Below are 22492 nucleotides of genomic sequence, written 5' to 3' on the forward strand. Positions count from 1 at the left end.
ATCGTATGCCGTTGACGCGAGGTCGAATATCAGTTGTTCAAGAGCGCAATGGCAAATGTGAGCCTGCCTCTCTCGAGTTCCACGAGACGGTCCGAAATTACTTGTGTCAGTTTGCCTTTGTCGATTTTCCGAAACTCCACGAGCTCACGTATGCGTGATGTGGCATGTGTAAGTAGTGCACTCGGTGCTGAATCTGGCATCACTGATCCCCCTTGGACTCAGTGAAGTGATTAATGCGTTTAAATGATGACAGAATTATATTTTATTAGAAATACAGTAGGTATATTTTATTTCGAGGTATCATTAATTAAATGTATACTTATAAGTGTATTTTTATTTATACATGATTAACATAATCATATAACAATATGTTTAACAAAACCAAGTGTACACATTAAAGCTATAGATATTGTTCTAAGATTTAAAAAAACAATATGACATAAGGATTTACTTAAACTAATGAAATCTAAAGTATTTACGTGTCCTATTATTTCTTTTCAATCCATGAGTTCGCAAGTATCTCCAATATTCTTTGGTATTTGGATCCAATTCTGATAATTTTATTGGTTGTGTTGTAATGTTCCACAACCATTCAGGATATTCAGAGTCAGGTTTCAGTTTTACATCTTCTCCTTCCTTAAGAATGTTTGTTCCACATACATAAGTCAATAACTTATTAATATCCTTTTCAACAGGTATAGAAGCCGTTTTTTTAACAATAATCTTTTTACCAAAACCAGAATGTTTTCCAGATGGTTCTACAAACAAACAAATTTTATTTTGTAACATGATGTGTAACAATGTTACTAACTTAACGAATTATACGATTAATAAATTCAAAGAACACTGTTCTTATGTTTTTTTTTTTTTTAATTATAAAGTTAATATATCGGAAAGATTAAAAGAGAAAGAATTTAAAAAAATACCGTGCGTACATTATTTAACTTAACCTCTAATTCAATAAGAATCTAATTTTCTACTGAAACATTACATAAAGATTGAACAAAAAATATATTTACTTTGATAGCCTTTCGCTTGTATCGCATATTGCACTGGAATAATAAAACTCTCCCTTAAGTGAAATAGCCGTAAAGCGGAAAGAAGAGACATTAGTATTTAATAATGTTTTACAAATATAAATGGACAAATTGTAACTGAAGCGTCGAAATCCCTTGCGCAGTGTGGCCAGATTTAGTATAATTGCACGCATCGACGGCGACACTAGAAACGACGAACTTCCTCAGCTTTTAACAAAGTGGTGGGGAAAGCCGACAATATCCTACCGCACGAGCCACATGTTACGCCAGGTCAGCACTTCATGCAACTTCGGGAAATCGGTAAAGAACGTGAACAGGAGCCTTTCCTTCTTGCTCTTGAACAGCTGAAGTCCGTCCTCGCGTCAATGGCATACAATTTCGAATCTCGACTGCCCCGACATTTTCACGTTTCAAGTTATATGGGCACAAATATATAACCAAAGCCCATATTGAATGAAAAATTGACACGTAAATACACGTTTCAAGACCCCCTGATCATGTTTGACATGAAACAATACTTTGGAAATAAATCGTTTGAATATAGTTTATCAAGTAAGACTGTCGAAATTATTTTCAAACGATTTATTTTCTAATTGTTCTATTATTTCAAATAATAATTTTTTGATTTTATAGCAAAGAATGTTTATTTAATATCAATTCAATAAATTCAATTTGTATTTGTATATTTTTCGCCTATATAGGTAAATATACCATGTTCAGTTTTATTGCATAAGTTGTTCCCACAAATGAGATTTTCTTGGTCTTTAAAAAGACCGGTTCTGTCCCTTGGCCGCTGCTCGTGAAACATCTTCTTGGCCGCCAACTTCCGATTTTGATCGAATAAAAATCTTCAATTAAATTCTTCATCTCGATACGGTCCGTGTTGCTTGGGGGTTGAATACGAAGAATATTCGAAAAGTTGTTCCTTAACGTCATAAAGTGACAAATTGCTCAGAAAAATTGTCAATTTTCAAACGATCATAACTTTTACAATAGTAAAACTTATATCATTGAAATTTTTTCTAGAAGTTGAGCTCATGAATACCTAGAAAAAAGTATTAGACAACATTTCATTTTGATTTCGATTAAAACTGAAATTTATATTGTTTTAAATTCGCAGCCATTAGCTCGGTGTTACCCATAATGAAGAAGTTCTTCTTGAAAGGTAACACCGATTACCAGGTCTCACCACGAGGAGGTTGCTGCGATTGGAGACCCAAAGTGAGATCGATGGAACAAAGTTCGATCGACCTTCCTTTTTACACACTTAGAAACTAGATTACGCAAAAAAAAAGATGCCAAGTAATTACTTTTCTAAAACAAAGGAGGAAGGTAAATTGTGGGAGACGCGACACGACGAAACGCGACACAATACTGCGCAGTGCAGTAGGAACATGAGGTGCGACACGTACCGAATAGCGGGTCAAAAGGGGCAGCTCGTTACCTCTTAGCAAGTCCAATTGAAGGGGAGGAGAATCGACGCACCAGACACGGGTTCCCCATTTCTCCAACGCGTCCTGCTGGGAGCCCGTAGGACCCAACCCGGGACGTCTGACACAGGAGAGGGATCCTGAGTCGGGGCTACCGCAGACAGGAACAGGTCCCCTCTACGGCCGATGACTCTTTCCCTAGAATTGTCTCACCAGAGGACGGCAACCGACCCTTCGAACCATCTAAACGGCCGATCACTTGCTTTCTACATTAAAGCAGCGGTGACCGGAGAAACGAGACTGGAAAAGAAGCTATTAATTCATTCATTACTTGGCAATCTACGCAGTAAATAAAATAATATACAATGTAAATTGAAAATTAACGTCGTAGGTGGAATTGAGAATTAATGTGAATTAATGTGAATTAATGAAATATAGGAAACATCGGAAAAACAAGGAAAAGAAGGAAAGAGAAAAATTCGACGTTAATTTTTACATTCGCGCTGCGCCTTAAAATTAATCGCTTACGTGTAAATCCCGATGAATCCGACGTCATCTATTGATCTCCTCCTCCTCCTAGAAATTGATCTGGTAAAAACTGAAATAAAAATTAGTAGTTATGTGTACATGTAGACAAATAATAAAACCTAAATAACAAATTAGTTTGAAATAAGGAATTGGAACAATCCAACGAAGTAAATTAACGAAACGAATCATTCGAAAAAAAAGAAACCAACGATGTGTACTTTGAATTATAGATTAATTTTGAAAATTAAAAAACCAACGAAGCGCAAGACGAATAACAAAATAAATCGTAAAAGAACAAACCAACGATGAAAGCGAGACGAAGATAGAATAGAATAAATTGAAAAATATCAACCCAACGATGTAATGAATATAGATAAAACTAGATGAACGAAGAACCCAAATATGAAAATACCTAAATACATAAAAATGCAGAAAAACACAATATTTTCATTAGTTATATTAATATTAATTGTATCTATACCAAAACCAAAGGGTGATCCTTCCTTCCTGGTCAGCATCGCAGAAGATATCTGAAACAGAAAACAAAAACGCGTGACAGTACCCCCGGCGGCTCCAGGAGTACTGAAAAAATTTGCCCAGCTGTGTCCACTTTTATGCAGTCAAGCCAAAGAATCAACGAGCCAATCAGCAGCCAGTCCGCTGGGGGCGACCATCGTCCGTGCTCCTTGAAACGTTATAAGAGCCCCCTGAGGCCCTCGCGCGGGAGTTATCTCCAACCACCAAGCAAGACAGACCGCATCGAGATGAAGAATTTAATTGAAGATTTACATTCGATCAAAATCGAAGATGGCGGCCAAGAATGTGTTTCAAGAGCAGCGGCCAAGGGACAAAACCGGTCTTTTTAAAGACCAAGAAAATCTCATTTGTGGGAACAACTTATGCAATGAACTGAACAACTTTTATATTTAACAACTCAGAGACACTTTACATCTCTGTTTTGTAACAACTTTTATATTTAACAATTCACAGACACTTTACATCTCTGTTTTGTAACAACTTTTATATTTAACAACTCAGAGACACTTTACATCTCTGTTATGGAACAAGTTATGCAATAAAACTGAACATGGTATATTTGCCTATATGTATAGGAAGGAAATTCGTCGTTAGTATTGTCGCCCGTCAATGCACTTAATTATGCAAGATCAGTATACTATCTAATTTTATTTTTTATTATACCGGTTTGTAATATCGTAAAGATCAATGCAAAAACATTATGCACAGCTCTTGTATTTCTTTGATTTATCCAAGTAGTCAAAGTATAATATTTAACAAACTTTTGATTCAAATAAAACAACGAAAGACACAAAATTTGTGTAAGCACCTGTTACATGCAACCTATGTATAAATGCATAATAACTAATATTGATATACGCATAACGAACTTAGTTTGTGATATGAAACATTAAGAAAAGTGTAAATTAATAAATAGGTTTCAAAATGGGTATTCCAGGTTTAACAATTTTCATAAACAATCGTTCAGATCGTTATTTGGAATATTTCGAGCCACGTGATACGTATTTAGTTATTTAGCTGTCAAATATATAATTCGTACAAGTGCAATTGTGTGTTTGGCGGTGATTACGATAAATACGCTCAACGAGTATCGGATTTTTTTGACGTTTTGTTAAAGTGCAATGTAGTACCATTAGTTTTGATCGATGGCGGTTGCAAGGATAAGAAACTGCAAACAGTTATATCTAGAACTAAAGAAAAGATTCGTACAGCATCATCTTTTTCTCCGATCTGTCAACAGAAAATGAAATTTTTTCCTTTACATATTTAGGAAGTTTTCAAAGATGTTACGAGAAAGAAGAATATTCGTCATGTGCAATGCTTATTCGAAGCTGATAATGCTATAGCTACTGTAGCAAGGATATTGAATTGTCCTGTATCGAGTTATGATTCAGATTTTTATGTGTTTGGGACATTGTACATACCATTTGATACATTGGACAATTACCATTAGCTGCAATATTACTAGGCAATGATTATGTAAAACGTGGTACATTTAGAAATATCTTTCATTATTTAAAGTTACGACGAATAACAAGAAAAAGGTAAAGTAATCGACAGTATTGTATAGAAGCAACTTTACAATGGTTGAGCGGATTTTACATCTTGGACAAAGCAGTCATTGGAATACTATGTAGATCACCTAGAACCGTAAGACAAAAAATGGCTATACAAATGCATCTACAGAAATACTTGCTTACTTCCATTGGGGTTTTCACAGGAATATGCAGCTCGTGCCACAACACATTCCATAAACAGAATTTTTAAATTTGATGCAGATGTTAATAGTCTAATGTACATGGAAGAAACTGATAAAAATGGAGACTGAATCATCCGAAGAGGAAGAAGAAGAGGAAGAAAACGAAGTTGAAATATTAGACATGCTTAAAGGGGTCAGAATCTGCTACCACTAATGCACTAGCTAATGTACCTAATTTGTTTGTAGATGAATTTCTTATGGGCAATTATCCTGCATATTTTATGGACTTGTTGGTTCGACGTTTATATATTTGTCCTGTACAAATAGAGAATTATTCCTATCCATTGAGCAATGTAATAAGTTTAAAAATTATTAGAGTTATATATGCATTTCTGCAATCAGGAATGAATAGAAGGAGAGGTTTTATGAAATACATGATGAGAGACTGTAATAAAAAGCTTAAATGTTACGAACCAGAAGGCACTGACACTAAATTTTCTTCCCCATTACTGTCCTTATCTAATCTTAGAGAAGTACCATTAACGAGTCCAGGATTAAAAAATAATGTACAAACATGCGTCATTGATTTTTCATTACCATTTGAATTTAAATTCAAGTTATCTAGACACAAATATATAAGCAAAGCTCATAATGAATGAAAAATTGACACGTAAATACACGTTTCAAGACCCTCTGATCATGTTTGACTTAAAACAATACTTTGGAAATAAATCGTTTGAATATAGTTTATCGAGTAAGACCTTCGAAATTATTTTCAAACGATTTATTTTCTAATTGTTCTACTATTTCAAATAATAATTTTTTGATCTTATAGCAAAGAATGTTTACTTAATATCAATTCAATAAATTCAATTTGTATTTGTATATTTTTCGCCTATACAGGCAAATATACCATGTTCAGTTTTATTACATAAGTTGTTCCAAAACAGAGATGTAAAAAGTCTCTGAGTTGTTAAATATAAAAGTTGTTCCAAAACAGAGATGTAAAAAGTCTCCGAGTTGTTAAATATAAAAGTTGTTCAGTTTAGCGGTTCCCACAAATGAGATTTTCTTGGTCTTTAAAAAGACCGATTTGTCCTTTGGCCGCTGCTCGTGAACCATCTTCTTTGGCCATCTTCGATTTTGATTGAATGGAAATCTTCAATTAAATTCTTCATCTCGATACGGTCCGTCTTGCTTGGTGGTTGGGAGATAACTCGCCGATGAACGCCTCAGGGGGCTCTTATATCCTAGGAGCCCGGACCCTCACGAGTGACCGAGCGACATCTGTGCAATTTCGATACACGAATTTTTCACAAATTGTCCCTCAACATAAAATTAAAGAATCATTATTTCGATAATGAAATATTTATAGGTATATATAAAGCATTTCTACATATTCTCCATCGAAACACGCGTTGTTTGCAACTTGAAACATTAAGATCCTTCAATCCATTCAAAAGTTATAAATGTTTTAAACATACGCATGAAATTTCAAGCGAACATTTCTGCATCTTTAAAATATTATAACTTTTGAACGGATTGAAGGATATGATGAGAATATGTAGAAATTGAATATTGAACAACTCAGACACTGAACATCTCTGTTATGGAACAACTTTTATATTTAACAATTCACAGACACTTTACATCTCTGTTTTGTAACCACTTTTATATTTAACAATTCACAGACACTTTACATCTCTGTTTTGTAACAACTTTTATATTTAACAACTCAGAGACACTTTACATCTCTGTTATGGAACAAGTTATGCAATAAATCTGAACATGGTATATTTGCCTATATGTATAGGAAGGAAATTCGTCGTTAGTATTGTCGCCCGTCAATGCACTTAATTATGCAAGATCAGTATACTATCTAATTTTATTTTTTATTATACCGGTTTGTAATATCGTAAAGATCAATGCAAAAACATTATGCACAGCTCTTGTATTTCTTTGATTTATCCAAGTAGTCAAAGTATAATATTTAACAAACTTTTGATTCAAATAAAACAACGAAAGACACAAAATTTGTGTAAGCACCTGTTACATGCAACCTATGTATAAATGCATAATAACTAATATTGATATACGCATAACGAACTTAGTTTGTGATATGAAACATTAAGAAAAGTGTAAATTAATAAATAGGTTTCAAAATGGGTATTCCAGGTTTAACAACTTTCATAAACAATCGTTCAGATCGTTATTTGGAATATTTCGAGCTACGTGATACGTATTTAGTTATTTAGCTGTCAAATATATATTTCGTACAAGTGCAATTGTGTTTTTGGCGGTGATTACGATAAATACGCTCAACGAGTATCGGATTTTTTTGACGATTTGATAAAGTGCAATGTAGTACCATTAGTTTTGATTAAATAAAATTAGATAGTATACTGATCTTGCATAATTAAGTGCATTGACGGGCGACAATACTAACGACGAATTTTCTTTCTATACATATAGGCAAATATACCATGTTCAGGTTTATTGCATAACTTGTTCCATAACAGAGATGTAAAGTGTCTCTGAGTTGTTAAATATAAAAATGGTTACAAAACAGAGATATAAAGTGTCTCTGAGTTGTTAAATATAAAAGTTGTTACAAAACAGAGATGTAAAGTGTCTGTGAATTGTTAAATATAAAAGTGGTTACAAAACAGAGATGTAAAGTGTCTGTGAATTGTTAAATATAAAAGTTGTTCCATAACAGAGATGTTCAGTGTCTGAGTTGTTCAATATTCAATTTCTACATATTCTCATCATATCCTTCAATCCGTTCAAAAGTTATAATATTTTAAAGATGCAGAAATGTTCGCTTGAAATTTCATGCGTATGTTTAAAACATTTATAACTTTTGAATGGATTGAAGGATCTTAATGTTTCAAGTTGCAAACAACGCGTGTTTCGATGGAGAATATGTAGAAATGCTTTATATATACCTATAAATATTTCATTATCGAAATAATGATTCTTTAATTTTATGTTGAGGGACAATTTGTGAAAAATTCGTGTATCGAAATTGCACAGATGTCGCTCGGTCACTCGTGAGGGTCCGGGCTCCTAGGATATAAGAGCCCCCTGAGGCGTTTCATCGGCGAGTTATCTCCCAACCACCAAGCAAGACGGACCGTATCGAGATGAAGAATTTAATTGAAGATTTCCATTCAATCAAAATCGAAGATGGCCAAAGAAGATGGTTCACGAGCAGCGGCCAAAGGACAAATCGGTCTTTTTAAAGACCAAGAAAATCTCATTTGTGGGAACCGCTAAACTGAACAACTTTTATATTTAACAACTCGGAGACTTTTTACATCTCTGTTTTGGAACAACTTTTATATTTAACAACTCAGAGACTTTTTACATCTCTGTTTTGGAACAACTTATGTAATAAAACTGAACATGGTATATTTGCCTGTATAGGCGAAAAATATACAAATACAAATTGAATTTATTGAATTGATATTAAGTAAACGTTCTTTGCTATAAGATCAAAAATTATTATTTGAAATAGTAGAACAATTAGAAAATAAATCGTTTGAAAATAATTTCGAAAGGTCTTACTCGATAAACTATATTCAAACGATTTATTTCCAAAGTATTGTTTTAAGTCAAACATGATCAGAGGGTCTTGAAACGTGTATTTACGTGTCAATTTTTCATTCATTATGAGCTTTGCTTATATATTTGTGTCTAGATAACTTGAATTTAAATTCAAATGGTAATGAAAAATCAATGACGCATGTTTGTACATTATTTTTTAATCCTGGACTCGTTAATGGTACTTCTCTAAGATTAGATAAGGACAGTAATGGGGAAGAAAATTTAGTGTCAGTGCCTTCTGGTTCGTAACATTTAAGCTTTTTATTACAGTCTCTCATCATGTATTTCATAAAACCTCTCCTTCTATTCATTCCTGATTGCAGAAATGCATATATAACTCTAATAATTTTTAAACTTATTACATTGCTCAATGGATAGGAATAATTCTCTATTTGTACAGGACAAATATATAAACGTCGAACCAACAAGTCCATAAAATATGCAGGATAATTGCCCATAAGAAATTCATCTACAAACAAATTAGGTACATTAGCTAGTGCATTAGTGGTAGCAGATTCTGACCCCTTTAAGCATGTCTAATATTTCAACTTCGTTTTCTTCCTCTTCTTCTTCCTCTTCGGATGATTCAGTCTCCATTTTTATCAGTTTCTTCCATGTACATTAGACTATTAACATCTGCATCAAATTTAAAAATTCTGTTTATGGAATGTGTTGTGGCACGAGCTGCATATTCCTGTGAAAACCCCAATGGAAGTAAGCAAGTATTTCTGTAGATGCATTTGTATAGCCATTTTTTGTCTTACGGTTCTAGGTGATCTACATAGTATTCCAATGACTGCTTTGTCCAAGATGTTAAAATCCTGCTCAACCATTGTAAATTGCTGGAAAGATAAGAAACCCGGGGAGAAACCAGGGGGGGGGCAAAGAAGAGAAACAGAAGGGCCAAGGAAAGGGAAAGCGAAAACGTTCGGGGTGTGGAAGCAGAGGGGGGAGAGAAAAAAACAGCGCACAGACCGGAAGGTGATCGATGCTGGAAGCGAAAGAGGGGCAGAAAGGGGTGGGCAAATGCAGAGTGCAAAGATGGTGGATGATCGACACCCAGACGGAACAAACAAGAAAGGGATCGGGCTAACTGAATAATGGGACAAGGGATAGTAGAGTGTCATAGAGGATGGCAAACTAACGGGGAAGCGGAGGAGAGGGTAGGGACCGGCGCCCACAATGAAAAGTCTGGTGAGGAAGAATGCGATGGAGGGACAGGACGGAATACGAGGCGACAAGTATACAATTGAAAACTTGCTAGAGGCCCGGTACAAAGGGGAAATGGGGAACCAACAGAGGGGGAGAGTGACATGGTACAGGATACGATGAGAGGGTGGAGGGATAAGGAAGTGAAATGAGGAGGAGAAATGCGAACCGAAGAAAATAATGTAAAGGTGAGGAGTAGGGCGGTGGCTCGCATAGCGGATGGGCGAGTGGAGGATGGGGTACGACGACTCAACCGGAGACAGTAAGAATAAGGCTGTGGATAGGGAGAACATAGGGTTAATACAAAAGTAGGGACCAAGGGCACGGGGTGTACATTCGCAGTCGAGAAGGGGACTAGAGTAATGGTAAAAGGGGTACGCAGCCTGTTGCAGACGATAGTGGTTTTTGGACAGGGATGAAGGAGGTGGTCTGGGGCAGCACTAGTTAAAGTGGGTTAGCAAGAGGAGCAGTGATGGTAGGAAAGAGGACAGACAGAAGGTGGCGGGGGAAAGAGGGGGGCCGGGAAATGGGGGTCGGGGTGCAAAGGAACGTGTTAGGGGGGCGGATGGATAGGACAGACGGAGGAGTAGAAGAGGTGTCGAAGATAAAGACGGGGGGAGAGTAGAGGATCTAAAGAGTGGCGATATGGATTCTGGAAAATGGCCTGGAATACGGGATACGAATATAGTAGGAAAGAAGTTATTAAAAGATAGAAACAAAATACGAAGGGAAAAGTCCTGAGAAGGCAAGGGGAACAGGGTCTATACAATACTGTCGATTACTTTACCTTTTTCTTGTTATTCGTCGTAACTTTAAATAATGAAAGATATTTCTAAATGTACCACGTTTTACATAATCATTGCCTAGTAATATTGCAGCTAATGGTAATTGTCCAATGTATCAAATGGTATGTACAATGTCCCAAACACATAAAAATCTGAATCATAACTCGATACAGGACAATTCAATATCCCTTGCTACAGTAGCTATAGCATTATCAGCTTCGAATAAGCATTGCACATGACGAATATTCTTCTTTCTCGTAACATCTTTGAAAACTTCCTAAATATGTAAAGGAAAAAATTTCATTTTCTGTTGACAGATCGGAGAAAAAGATGATGCTGTACGAATCTTTTCTTTAGTTCTAGATATAACTGTTTGCAGTTTCTTATCCTTGCAACCGCCATCGATCAAAACTAATGGTACTACATTGCACTTTAACAAAACGTCAAAAAAATCCGATACTCGTTGAGCGTATTTATCGTAATCACCGCCAAACACACAATTGCACTTGTACGAATTATATATTTGACAGCTAAATAACTAAATACGTATCACGTGGCTCGAAATATTCCAAATAACGATCTGAACGATTGTTTATGAAAATTGTTAAACCTGGAATACCCATTTTGAAACCTATTTATTAATTTACACTTTTCTTAATGTTTCATATCACAAACTAAGTTCGTTATGCGTATATCAATATTAGTTATTATGCATTTATACATAGGTTGCATGTAACAGGTGCTTACACAAATTTTGTGTCTTTCGTTGTTTTATTTGAATCAAAAGTTTGTTAAATATTATACTTTGACTACTTGGATAAATCAAAGAAATACAAGAGCTGTGCATAATGTTTTTGCATTGATCTTTACGATATTACAAACCGGTATAATAAAAAATAAAATTAGATAGTATACTGATCTTGCATAATTAAGTGCATTGACGGGCGACAATACTAACGACGAATTTCCTTCCTATACATATAGGCAAATATACCATGTTCAGTTTTATTGCATAACTTGTTCCATAACAGAGATGTAAAGTGTCTCTGAGTTGTTAAATATAAAAGTTGTTACAAAACAGAGATGTAAAGTGTCTGTGAATTGTTAAATATAAAAGTTGTTACAAAACAGAGATGTAAAGTGTCTCTGAGTTGTTAAATATAAAAGTTGTTCAGTTCATTGCATAAGTTGTTCCCACAAATGAGATTTTCTTGGTCTTTAAAAAGACCGGTTTTGTCCCTTGGCCGCTGCTCTTGAAACACATTCTTGGCCGCCATCTTCGATTTTGATCGAATGTAAATCTTCAATTAAATTCTTCATCTCGATGCGGTCTGTCTTGCTTGGTGGTTGGAGATAACTCCCGCGCGAGGGCCTCAGGGGGCTCTTATAACGTTTCAAGGAGCACGGACGATGGTCGCCCCCAGCGGACTGGCTGCTGATTGGCTCGTTGATTCTTTGGCTTGACTGCATAAAAGTGGACACAGCTGGGCAAATTTTTTCAGTACTCCTGGAGCCGCCGGGGGTACTGTCACGCGTTTTTGTTTTCTGTTTCAGATATCTTCTGCGATGCTGACCAGGAAGGAAGGATCACCCTTTGGTTTTGGTATAGATACAATTAATATTAATATAACTAATGAAAATATTGTGTTTTTCTGCATTTTTATGTATTTAGGTATTTTCATATTTGGGTTCTTCGTTCATCTAGTTTTATCTATATTCATTACATCGTTGGGTTGATATTTTTCAATTTATTCTATTCTATCTTCGTCTCGCTTTCATCGTTGGTTTGTTCTTTTACGATTTATTTTGTTATTCGTCTTGCGCTTCGTTGGTTTTTTAATTTTCAAAATTAATCTATAATTCAAAGTACACATCGTTGGTTTCTTTTTTTTCGAATGATTCGTTTCGTTAATTTACTTCGTTGGATTGTTCCAATTCCTTATTTCAAACTAATTTGTTATTTAGGTTTTATTATTTGTCTACATGTACACATAACTACTAATTTTTATTTCAGTTTTTACCAGATCAATTTCTAGGAGGAGGAGGAGATCAATAGATGACGTCGGATTCATCGGGATTTACACGTAAGCGATTAATTTTAAGGCGCAGCGCGAATGTAAAAATTAACGTCGAATTTTTCTCTTTCCTTCTTTTCCTTGTTTTTCCGATGTTTCCTATATTTCATTAATTCACATTAATTCACATTAATTCTCAATTCCACCTACGACGTTAATTTTCAATTTACATTGTATATTATTTTATTTACTGCGTAGATTGCCAAGTAATGAATGAATTAATAGCTTCTTTTCCAGTCTCGTTTCTCCGGTCACCGCTGCTTTAATGTAGAAAGCAAGTGATCGGCCGTTTAGATGGTTCGAAGGGTCGGTTGCCGTCCTCTGGTGAGACAATTCTAGGGAAAGAGTCATCGGCCGTAGAGGGGACCTGTTCCTGTCTGCGGTAGCCCCGACTCAGGATCCCTCTCCTGTGTCAGACGTCCCGGGTTGGGTCCTACGGGCTCCCAGCAGGACGCGTTGGAGAAATGGGGAACCCGTGTCTGGTGCGTCGATTCTCCTCCCCTTCAATTGGACTTGCTAAGAGGTAACGAGCTGCCCCTTTTGACCCGCTATTCGGTACGTGTCGCACCTCATGTTCCTACTGCACTGTGCAGTATTGTGTCGCGTTTCGTCGTGTCGCGTCTCCCATAATTTAGCTTCCTCCTTTGTTTTAGAACAGTAATTACTTGGCATCTTTTTTTTTGCGTAATCTAGTTTCTAAGTGTGTAAAAAGGAAGGTCGATCGAACTTTGTTCCATCGATCTCACTTTGGGTCTCCACTCGCAGCAACCTCCTCGTGGTGAGACCTGGTAATCGGTGTTACCTTTCAAGAAGAACTTCTTCATTATGGGTAACACCGAGCTAATGGCTGCGAATTTAAAACAATATAAATTTCAGTTTTAATCGAAATCAAAATGAAATGTTGTCTAATACTTTTTTCTAGGTATTCATGAGCTCAACTTCTAGAAAAAATTTCAATGATATAAGTTTTACTATTGTAAAAGTTATGATCGTTTGAAAATTGACAATTTTTCTGAGCAATTTGTCACTTTACGACGTTAAGGAACAACTTTTCGAATATTCTTCGTATTCAACCCCCAAGCAACACGGACCGTATCGAGATGAAGAATTTAATTGAAGATTTACATTCGATCAAAATCGGAAGTTGGCGGCCAAGAAGATGTTTCACGAGCAGCGGCCAAGGGACAGAACCGGTCTTTTTAAAGACCAAGAAAATCTCATTTGTGGGAACAACTTATGCAATAAAACTGAACATGGTATATTTACCTATATAGGCGAAAAATATACAAATACAAATTGAATTTATTGAATTGATATTAAATAAACATTCTTTGCTATAAAATCAAATATACGCATGAGGAAATATTCACCGACCCAACCTCAAATAAACGATTACAACAAGAATATTTTTCTTACTAATCTTTAAACTAAATAGTTTAATTGTTTTGACATTTGTAACATTGCATGAAAATAATAATGTAGACATCCTCCGAAATGTACGGATGAAATTTCAGGGCAACATTTCTAACCTCACATTATATTTTCGGAAAAGAATTTTTTTCTCGAAAATGCGTAGGATTTCGGAAGTATGTCTATTGACCAAAAATGATTGTAATTGGCCCCTGCAATCAAAAATAATTTTTCCAAAATGATTTGAAATATTTTAATTTCGCCAAAAAATTTGTCTACCTACTCGAATTTTTTTCTCGAAAATGGGTAGGATTTCGAGGGTATGTCTATTGAAGAAAGATAATTGTAATTGACCCCCGCAACCGAAAATAATTTTTCCGGAACGATTTGAAAAAATTTTTCAATGTCGAATCTTATATACGTAACATACTGCGTGCTTTGCAGATTTTTTTGATTAAAGATCTAAAAATGCTTATTATAGAACGTCGATTGTCGGTGCTTTCGGAAGTTGAAATTATTGTATTTAAAGGAACGAACTTGGAAATCTAGTCAGAAATTTTTAAAAATTCTATTTGAAAGGTATTAGAAAACAATTAAATAGTAACTTCTGATTTAGTACATGGAATTGAATCGTAAAAGAGATAACAGATATAATCGCTATGATGTGTCAACGATATTAGTTAATACATTTCGACGATGATAATGCAAAGTAATATTAAAATCCACAAGGGTATGCTGAACACCCTATATACAGCAGAAATTATATGTCAGCATCGTCTCGTGTGGGGTATGGCAAGTTCATGTTTTAGGTGAGCATGACAAATTTTCCATTACACTGTAATAACACTGTAACCTTTCGTTTGTTTCGCAAATATATGTTAAAGCTATACACAATGTAGTTAACGAATATAAATTGTATGCGTATGTATCTTTGCGCTTTTGTTTTAATTTCCCTTAGGTTATGTTTTTATAAATATAATTTATAACAATATAATAAAAATGAATTAAACAACAATTGAATACAATGAATTTTCAAATACATTAAAAAAAAATTGTTTTTACGTTACTTTTTCGAAAATAAATTATTTATTTCGACAATTGCGTGAAGTTTATTTGTATTAGTTTATTATTTTGAATATTCAATTGTTGAATAATTTTATACCGTCTGATCTGTATATTAGCAATGTGGACGAGTATGGCTTCGAAAGACCACATGATTTTGACTATGAAACTTATGAAGATTTTATCTCGGAGTACCTCAAAGTACTTGCTAAAAGAGCAAAGAAATGGGCTGAAATCATTGGTGAAGGAAAATCATTACAGCGCAGTATTACAATAAAAAGATACGTTCGTAAAGGCATACCAAGCGAACATAGAGGATTAGTAAGTAGGAAATTTCAAATTTTATTTCAATATTATTACGAATCGTATTAAAAATTGAATTGTTACCTACAAGCATAAAAAGAAATTTAACTTCCAAAGGTATGGCTTTCTGTTAGTGGAGGAGAAGATATGAAGAATGCATCCCCAGATCTCTACCAGAAATTATTACAATCTTCTCATAATAAAGAAGTTGCAGATATTATTAAAACTGATCTACCAAGAACTTTTCCTGACAATATATTCTTTAATAACACAGAAAATCAACAGCATCAACTATACAATGTTTTACTAGCTTTTGCTCATCAGAATAAAACAGTAGGTTATTGTCAAGTAAGTATTTTAAGATCTATTGTAATAATGAATGCGGTGTACTTACATCATTTTTTGGAACGGTGCGATCCATTTGTAATAAATAACTTTTACAAAGCTATTTGAAATTTTCTTTAGGGCTTAAATTATATAGCAGGTTTGTTACTGCTTGTAACAAAAAACGAAGAAACAGCTTTTTGGTTGTTAAAGGTTCTAATAGAAACAATTTTACCTGATTACTATACACCAACCATGAATGGCTTGCTTACAGATATTGATGTGCTTGCAGAATTAGTCAAGTAAATTTTTATAATTTTGATTGTTAATTTTCAAACGATTTATGGGATAAATTATTTTTATTGCTATTTTAGGATAAAGATGCCAGACGTTTATGAGCATGTCACGAACATAGGCCTACCTTGGGCAGTCATTACAACAAAATGGTTTATTTGTTTGTTTGCAGAAGTCTTACCAATCGAGGTAAAGTTAATCACATGTACTGTACAAATTAAAACTCCAGAATTTGATGTTTTAATCCTTTTAAGCATTATTATATGTAGCGTATACAGAGCTCGAAAATTAATTCGTTAATTTAACAGTTTATATTAATAATTGAATTAGTCTTTGGATTGCCATAAACTATAGAATTACTGAATAAAATATTTACGACTCCGGCAGACAACGCTGCGTATATGGGACTGTCTGTTTTACGAAGGCAGTAAGATTATATTTCGTGTTGCATTGACTCTGATAAAAAGGAACAAATGCAACTTGCTTGCGTGTCAGAATTTTACAACATTAGCTGAATGCTTTAAAGAAATAACAAAGGACAGTATTGTTTTAAAATGTCATGACTTCATGCAGGTAAATATAATTTATTTCTTTTTTTCTCACTAAATTGAAGATCATTTGTTACAAATATACTCGAGCAATTCTTATAAGATATTTCTTTCTTAATAGAGTATATTTAAAGTACCGGGATCACTGCCTGGTAGTACGATTCTAAAATTACGAACAAAAATATCGCGACAACGCATAGAACAAAAAGAGAGCAAATTAGGACGATAGTACTAAGAAAAAGATTCTGTCCACTGAAATATTCTAGTCAATATATTGTTTTTTTTTTTTTATAATTATTACAAAACGAGTATGCTGCGTAAGATTGTATTATAATGTTACGTCTACAGAGTTCCTGTAAATATAAATTTAACACGAAAAGGTAAGACAATATACCGGATGATGTTCATATTATTGATTTACAAGATTCTTTATACACTTATTATTTGTAAAAAAGAACAATTATTCGTAAATACTAGTTTTATTATATATACCGTAAGATTGTAATATATTTATTATATTAATCATATATCAGGTATTTTTATTACTATGGTTTTTAGCTCAAATAGACAGTATTGAAATTAAAATAACCAGCAATGTATCTATTTACAAATAACTTTATTATAAATTAAGTATAAGATCTACTTATGTTCTTGGGTATGTACATATAAATTTGTTTGCTAGAATTAAATTTACAATTACAGATGTAATACAAATTATCATAACCAGTTCTTCGTTTAACTATTTTTACTAGGGTTATTTTTCAAGCAAATCTTTTGCTTCGTTAATTTTTGCAGCAATGTAAGGGGACCCACCTCGATCCGGATGATTTACGGCCATAACCTTTTTAAATTGTTCTTTTACTTTTGCTTTATTAGCAGTTGGCGATACACCCAATATTAAACTAGCTTCACGACGAGTCATTTTAGATTCAAACCCACCTTTATAATACTTGTTATTTGCTAATGTCTATAAACATACATTTGATTATATTCATTGTGACATCAGCAACTAAATTTTATATTTAAACTAACTTACTTGCGAATCTAATTTTGGCATATTTTTAACCGCCTCTGCCATCTTTTGAGATAAACCTGGCATCTTTCTAAGAATATAACGTCCGGTGAAACCAACTGCAGCGAGGCCTATGCCTGCTATAACAAGCGTATTAGCCTATAAGAATTAAAATCAAAGGCTAATATACATATCTTGAGAATTACCCATTTATATTCTTGTAAAAATCTATAACTAAATAATAAAGTTATTTGACAAATACTCAACGATGAATTTAATTGCAATCGTCTAAACATTTTTGTATTCTCATAACCTTAAATCCACTCAAATGATTAAATATAACAAAATATTAGAGACGTCACATTCGTTTGTTATTTTTTTAAAAATAAATAACAATAATCGAAATGCAGTAAAAAAAAAGTTTATTATCGATGAAATCACAATGACATACACGTGTACAGATATTCATGAATCGTCGTTACTGCGTCTTCAATTATAAATTATGATACATTTAAACACAACGAAAAATAAATAAACATCAACTATATGTTTTTATAAATTTTAATGTAGTATCGATCACATATTCACACGAGTAAATTTATTTATTTATCCTTACCATTTCACTGTGTATTGTCAAAACAACGTAAATGTTGAACACAGATAATTTTACTTCGGATACAAAATTATATCAACTGCTCGAATAAAATATTGAAGTAGATATTCGACTCTTCGTTATAAACAGTCAATCAACAGCAGCACTAAGTTTTAAATTATTGGTACAGTTTCGAAGAGGTTGAAGAATGTTTACTCTCTATCTACTTCATGATCAAGATAATCGACATCTGGTGGTTAAACGAAAAAGCTCTGCTTACAAAATTAATAGATCAAACGATATTGTATATATGTATATATTTCACTGTAATTTCATCATTCTATTTAAAAATTTGCAATTGTCCTCCACACGAGAATGGCAACATTACCACCATTATACATGTATAATAATGATTGTTCTTGATATATAATCGCACAAGCATACGATTCCCCAACGACTACGTGAAATGGCCCTCCGAATCTTTTGTCTAAACCGTCTTTAATTGATCGTGCTGCAAGTTCATAATTATCGGAAAACTTTTCCGTTGCAGTAACACACATTTCCATAGCTTCTTGCTTCATTTCTTCCTTCATGTCGCTATGCTACAAACACTTTATTTAAGACAGAATTATGCTTGGGAACTTTAATTATCTTGAACAGAGCTATGCGAATGTATATGTATATTCAACAAATATTATGCCATTTTAATTGTCAACCTGGTCTCATATACCTTACATAAAGGATACGTATGAAATATTAAAGCTTCTTTCGTTTTTTTTACTTCCCCTGCTGGCATATTTGATTATTAATTAAATTTTCTTGTATTTTACCCTTGTCGGTTAATTTTAGAAGTTAAGCAATATTATGAAACGTGTAACGCATTTCAAAATCTATATTTACAAACCAATGTATAGAAATTATGAGTCGCATTTTGTTTTGAATAATGACTTTTCTTTTTTTTATATCGAATGTGAATTACTGGATTTAAAGTTTAAGCTGACAACTTTGTTTGTTGTGTACATACAATGTTAAATTTTGTTGCATACATTTTGGCTTACAATAATCAAACACGATCAAGATATAATATTGGTCCTTTGTGAATTTAAAAATAGTTGTATGAATTAAAAGGGGTTACTTTCTCGAAAGAACCAATGGCTTACAAGTATTTAGACAGTGGACACAAGGCACAGTCGATCTTTAAATTTCAGAAGTATTGTAACTATAGCTTGAATAACCGTTTCTTTTTGGCGCGAAGTTGTTTTATAGTCATATTTAAAGAAAAAAAGAATATAAAGTGATATTTATTGAAACGTATAATATACAGGTATTAAAATAAGGTATAACAATGTAATAATACCACGTGTAATCTGCAAAAATTTCAATAATTGTTAGAAACATTGAAACGCAAGGCTAAACTGTAATTTGTGGTTATGAACATATCGTAATTAATATATTAATCAATTGTATTATACACGTTGTATAACCTACGAACGTAGATTTGAAGGTCTATTGATCAAGGTCAAATCTATGTAATTGCAAGTACAATATAAAATAATTTAAAATATTTATTGTGCAATATAAATGTAATTATTAAATAATTTAAGTTGTAATTTATTATAGAAAAATAAGACGAATAATCAGTAATATTTATAAACAAGGGATTAAATATACCTGCAATAAACTAACTACTATTACGTTTATAATTTACAGATTAGTATACGTTATTTATTTTGTTATTACAGTAAAATGGAGGATCCAACTATGGCACGTTTAAAAACTTTAGTAGTAAGTAGTAATGATGCTTTGGAATTTAAATTGATCCGTACTATAAACGATCTAGAGAATGATGAAATTACATTCAAACCAGAAATGTCCCATCAAGTGTTTGGAGACAGGTTTGTTATTGAAATATATGTTGTTATATTTATCGAATTTGTCTAATCAAACTTATTGAATTCATTTGTTAATTATTTTTTTTGATTATTTATTTTATTTGTCAGCGAATCTATATTCGGTTACCGGGATCTCAGAGTGAAGCTATACTACTCTGCAGGTTGCTTAGAAACTTATTTAGGTATGACTTATACAGAGAAAATAAATAAAATGATTTATGAGGGGGTCGAAGCGGATGAAGTGTTGCCAAAAGTTGCAGAGAAGCTTGCACCGCAAATTCATGAAAGCCTAGATTCATTTATCAAATCCCTGAAAAAGGATGATACGTTCAGACCTCATGGAGAATTGCTGCATTCATTTTGTCTTAATGGTAACATTTTATTACAATTATTATTATTCATTTAAAAGTACTCCATTATATTCTATACACATTGTACATATTGTACTGATTTTTATGGTAACAAGCAATGTAATTGTTATATAGATGAAGGCTGTACAAGGAAATTCGAAGTTTATAAAGCAGACATGACTTATAAAGGATTCAAAGAGTACCACCAACGTCTTCAAACATTTATCCTCTGGTACATAGATGCTGCTAATTACATAGACATAGACGATGATCGATGGCATTACTTTAATATGTAAGTCCAGTCATTATTATTTGTTGCTTATCAATTACATGTATACTTTTCAAGCAGTTTTCTTTCCCTCTATGTAGGTTTGAAAAGTATCATACAGCAGATGGTACTGTTCGTTACGCGACTATTGGTTACGCGACTGTCTATCAGTATTATGCATATCCACATCATACAAGACCCCGTATAGCTCAAGTTCTAATTTTACCACCGTTTCAAAACATGGGTCTTGGTGCCCATTTATTACACGCTATTTATCGTGAATACATGGGAAGAAATCAAGTCAAAGATATAACAGGTAAATGAATGTGTGTTGGCTTCTATGTACAATAATCACAATTCCTATGCCTAACCAGTGTTTAGCTTTCGAAAAAAAAGCGAACCAAAGCGGGGCCTGATCAATCAATTTCGTTTCAGTAAATCTAGTTCATTTTGGTAAGGCATTGTCATCATTTTTGTAGTTGAGGACCCGTCTGTGACTTTTCAACGACTAAGAGATTACGTGGACGCAGTGAACTGCAACACGTTAGCTCGTTTTTCACGAGAGTATCTGCTCCAAGGTTTTAATAAATCAATGGCTACAGAAGCTAAAGAAAAGTTTAAAATCAATAAGGTACTTACGACGCGTCTCTTTTTTTCTCGATATTAACTAACGTATAAATATATTCGTATAACGGGAAATAATTTTTATCTTTAGAAACAAGCTCGTAGGATATATGAAATTTTGCGATTACGTGCAACAGATTTAGGAAACGAGCAAGAATATCGTGAGTACAGATTAGATGTAAAAAGGAGACTGAATATCCCGTATAGACGCGAACAGAACGATTTGAAAAAGTTGGAATGTGCATTGCAAAATATCGATAAACGATCGAATATCACATTACCTACATTGGAGCAACGTATGCAAACGCTTGAAAAAGAATATAGAAGTTTAGAAGAGGAATATAAAAAAGTTATCAAACGCCTGGAAGACGCTGACGAACTTTGAAGTTTAATATATTTTCATTTTTCGTTATTACTAAGCCGCCTATGTATAAGTGGATTAATATTGTTTGAATGTGAATCATCAGTTGAAGCATTTTTTTTTTACTGACTCAATAAAGATTTTTTTTTATTATTAAACAATGAATTAAACAATTATACTTAAAAAGAAAAAAGTATTCGTTTAAGTTACGTATTTTTATAACGCTGCTATTCCACGCCAAAGTTTAAATAATTATATTTTTGAAAAAACAGAAATTAAAAGTTGTTCTATTTATTTGTATTTTAATATACACTGCATGTATGTGTAGTCGTATTAATTCGTTTGTCCGACAGTTGCAATAGTTTTAATATTTCTAATATTTTCACTTTTTCAAAATAAATGTTCTAAAAAAAACATGTAACAATAGGAACATATGTAAAGTTACATAAAAGTTTTGTAAATCCAAACTTTTCTTTGGAATATAAAAGGTAACATGTGTTTCACACGGATGTCGGAATTTTTAATATTATACGAAATCATTAA

At 33.4% G+C, this 22492-nt stretch overlaps 4 protein-coding genes and 1 long non-coding RNA gene across 8 annotated transcripts; 3 read left to right on the plus strand and 2 right to left on the minus strand.

Moving 5' to 3' along the window:
• Positions 1-315: 315 nt before the first annotated feature.
• LOC122398879 (39S ribosomal protein L54, mitochondrial) lies at positions 316-1166 on the minus strand. The gene is made up of 2 exons (XM_043399142.1): positions 1020-1166; positions 316-758 (listed from the first exon to the last, which is right to left on the minus strand). Exons 1-2 carry the CDS (start codon positions 1108-1110, stop codon positions 457-459), a joined length of 393 nt encoding a protein of 130 aa, XP_043255077.1. The 5' UTR covers positions 1111-1166; the 3' UTR covers positions 316-456.
• Positions 1167-4208: 3042 nt separating this feature from the next.
• On the plus strand, positions 4209-5646 carry LOC122398892. Its single transcript, XR_006259228.1, has 3 exons — positions 4209-4332; positions 4803-5182; positions 5253-5646. It is a non-coding gene; the product is annotated as an uncharacterized LOC122398892 (long non-coding RNA).
• A 9200-nt stretch (positions 5647-14846) lies between these two features.
• On the plus strand, positions 14847-17249 carry LOC122399016 (growth hormone-regulated TBC protein 1). Its single transcript, XM_043399321.1, has 7 exons — positions 14847-15128; positions 15501-15702; positions 15802-16032; positions 16150-16310; positions 16383-16491; positions 16690-16875; positions 16972-17249. The coding sequence occupies exons 1-7, from the start codon at positions 15016-15018 to the stop codon at positions 17077-17079; spliced, it is 1110 nt and encodes a 369-aa protein (XP_043255256.1). The 5' UTR covers positions 14847-15015; the 3' UTR covers positions 17080-17249.
• Positions 17250-17476: 227 nt separating this feature from the next.
• On the minus strand, positions 17477-18686 carry LOC122399021 (mitochondrial import inner membrane translocase subunit TIM14). Its single transcript, XM_043399327.1, has 3 exons — positions 18479-18686; positions 17887-18021; positions 17477-17817 (listed from the first exon to the last, which is right to left on the minus strand). Exons 1-3 carry the CDS (start codon positions 18479-18481, stop codon positions 17605-17607), a joined length of 351 nt encoding a protein of 116 aa, XP_043255262.1. The 5' UTR covers positions 18482-18686; the 3' UTR covers positions 17477-17604.
• Positions 18687-19426: 740 nt separating this feature from the next.
• LOC122399015 (histone acetyltransferase type B catalytic subunit) lies at positions 19427-22180 on the plus strand. Of its 4 annotated transcripts, none has more exons than XM_043399318.1 (7): positions 19427-19791; positions 20197-20349; positions 20455-20717; positions 20832-20988; positions 21066-21280; positions 21444-21595; positions 21680-22180. In XM_043399318.1, the coding sequence occupies exons 2-7, from the start codon at positions 20201-20203 to the stop codon at positions 21971-21973; spliced, it is 1230 nt and encodes a 409-aa protein (XP_043255253.1). In that variant the 5' UTR covers positions 19427-19791; positions 20197-20200; the 3' UTR covers positions 21974-22180. The 4 variants fall into 4 exon arrangements, with proteins under 4 accessions (XP_043255253.1, XP_043255252.1, XP_043255255.1 ...); XM_043399317.1 differs by having other exon boundaries at positions 19428-19778; XM_043399320.1 differs by having other exon boundaries at positions 19431-19791; positions 20544-20717.
• The last annotated feature ends 312 nt before the right edge of the window (positions 22181-22492 follow it).

Source organism: Colletes gigas, unplaced genomic scaffold, assembly GCF_013123115.1.
Source record: "Colletes gigas isolate AHSC1104 unplaced genomic scaffold, ASM1312311v1 Colletes_gigas_Sc00012, whole genome shotgun sequence".
Taxonomy (NCBI): Eukaryota; Metazoa; Arthropoda; class Insecta; order Hymenoptera; family Colletidae; genus Colletes; species Colletes gigas.

Bases quoted from the DNA above. Each gene is read 5' to 3' on its own strand.
- LOC122398879 (XM_043399142.1), bottom strand. From the start codon at position 1,110: ATGTCTCTTCTTTCCGCTTTACGGCTATTTCACTTAAGGGAGAGTTTT. The intron at 759-1,019 runs GTAAATATATTT...GTTTGTTTGTAG, and splicing joins ACAAGCGAAAGGCTATCAAA to AACCATCTGGAAAACATTCT.
- LOC122399021 (XM_043399327.1), bottom strand. The intron at 17,818-17,886 runs GTAAGTTAGTTT...GTATGTTTATAG, and splicing joins TGCCAAAATTAGATTCGCAA to ACATTAGCAAATAACAAGTA.
- LOC122399015 (XM_043399318.1), top strand. From the start codon at position 20,201: ATGGAGGATCCAACTATGGCACGTTTAAAAACTTTAGTAGTAAGTAGT. The intron at 20,989-21,065 runs GTAAGTCCAGTC...CCCTCTATGTAG, and splicing joins CGATGGCATTACTTTAATAT to GTTTGAAAAGTATCATACAG. The intron at 21,596-21,679 runs GTACTTACGACG...TTTTATCTTTAG, and splicing joins AAAAGTTTAAAATCAATAAG to AAACAAGCTCGTAGGATATA.
- LOC122399016 (XM_043399321.1), top strand. From the start codon at position 15,016: ATGATAATGCAAAGTAATATTAAAATCCACAAGGGTATGCTGAACACC. The intron at 16,033-16,149 runs GTAAGTATTTTA...AATTTTCTTTAG, and splicing joins AAACAGTAGGTTATTGTCAA to GGCTTAAATTATATAGCAGG. The intron at 16,876-16,971 runs GTAAATATAATT...CTTTCTTAATAG, and splicing joins AATGTCATGACTTCATGCAG to AGTATATTTAAAGTACCGGG.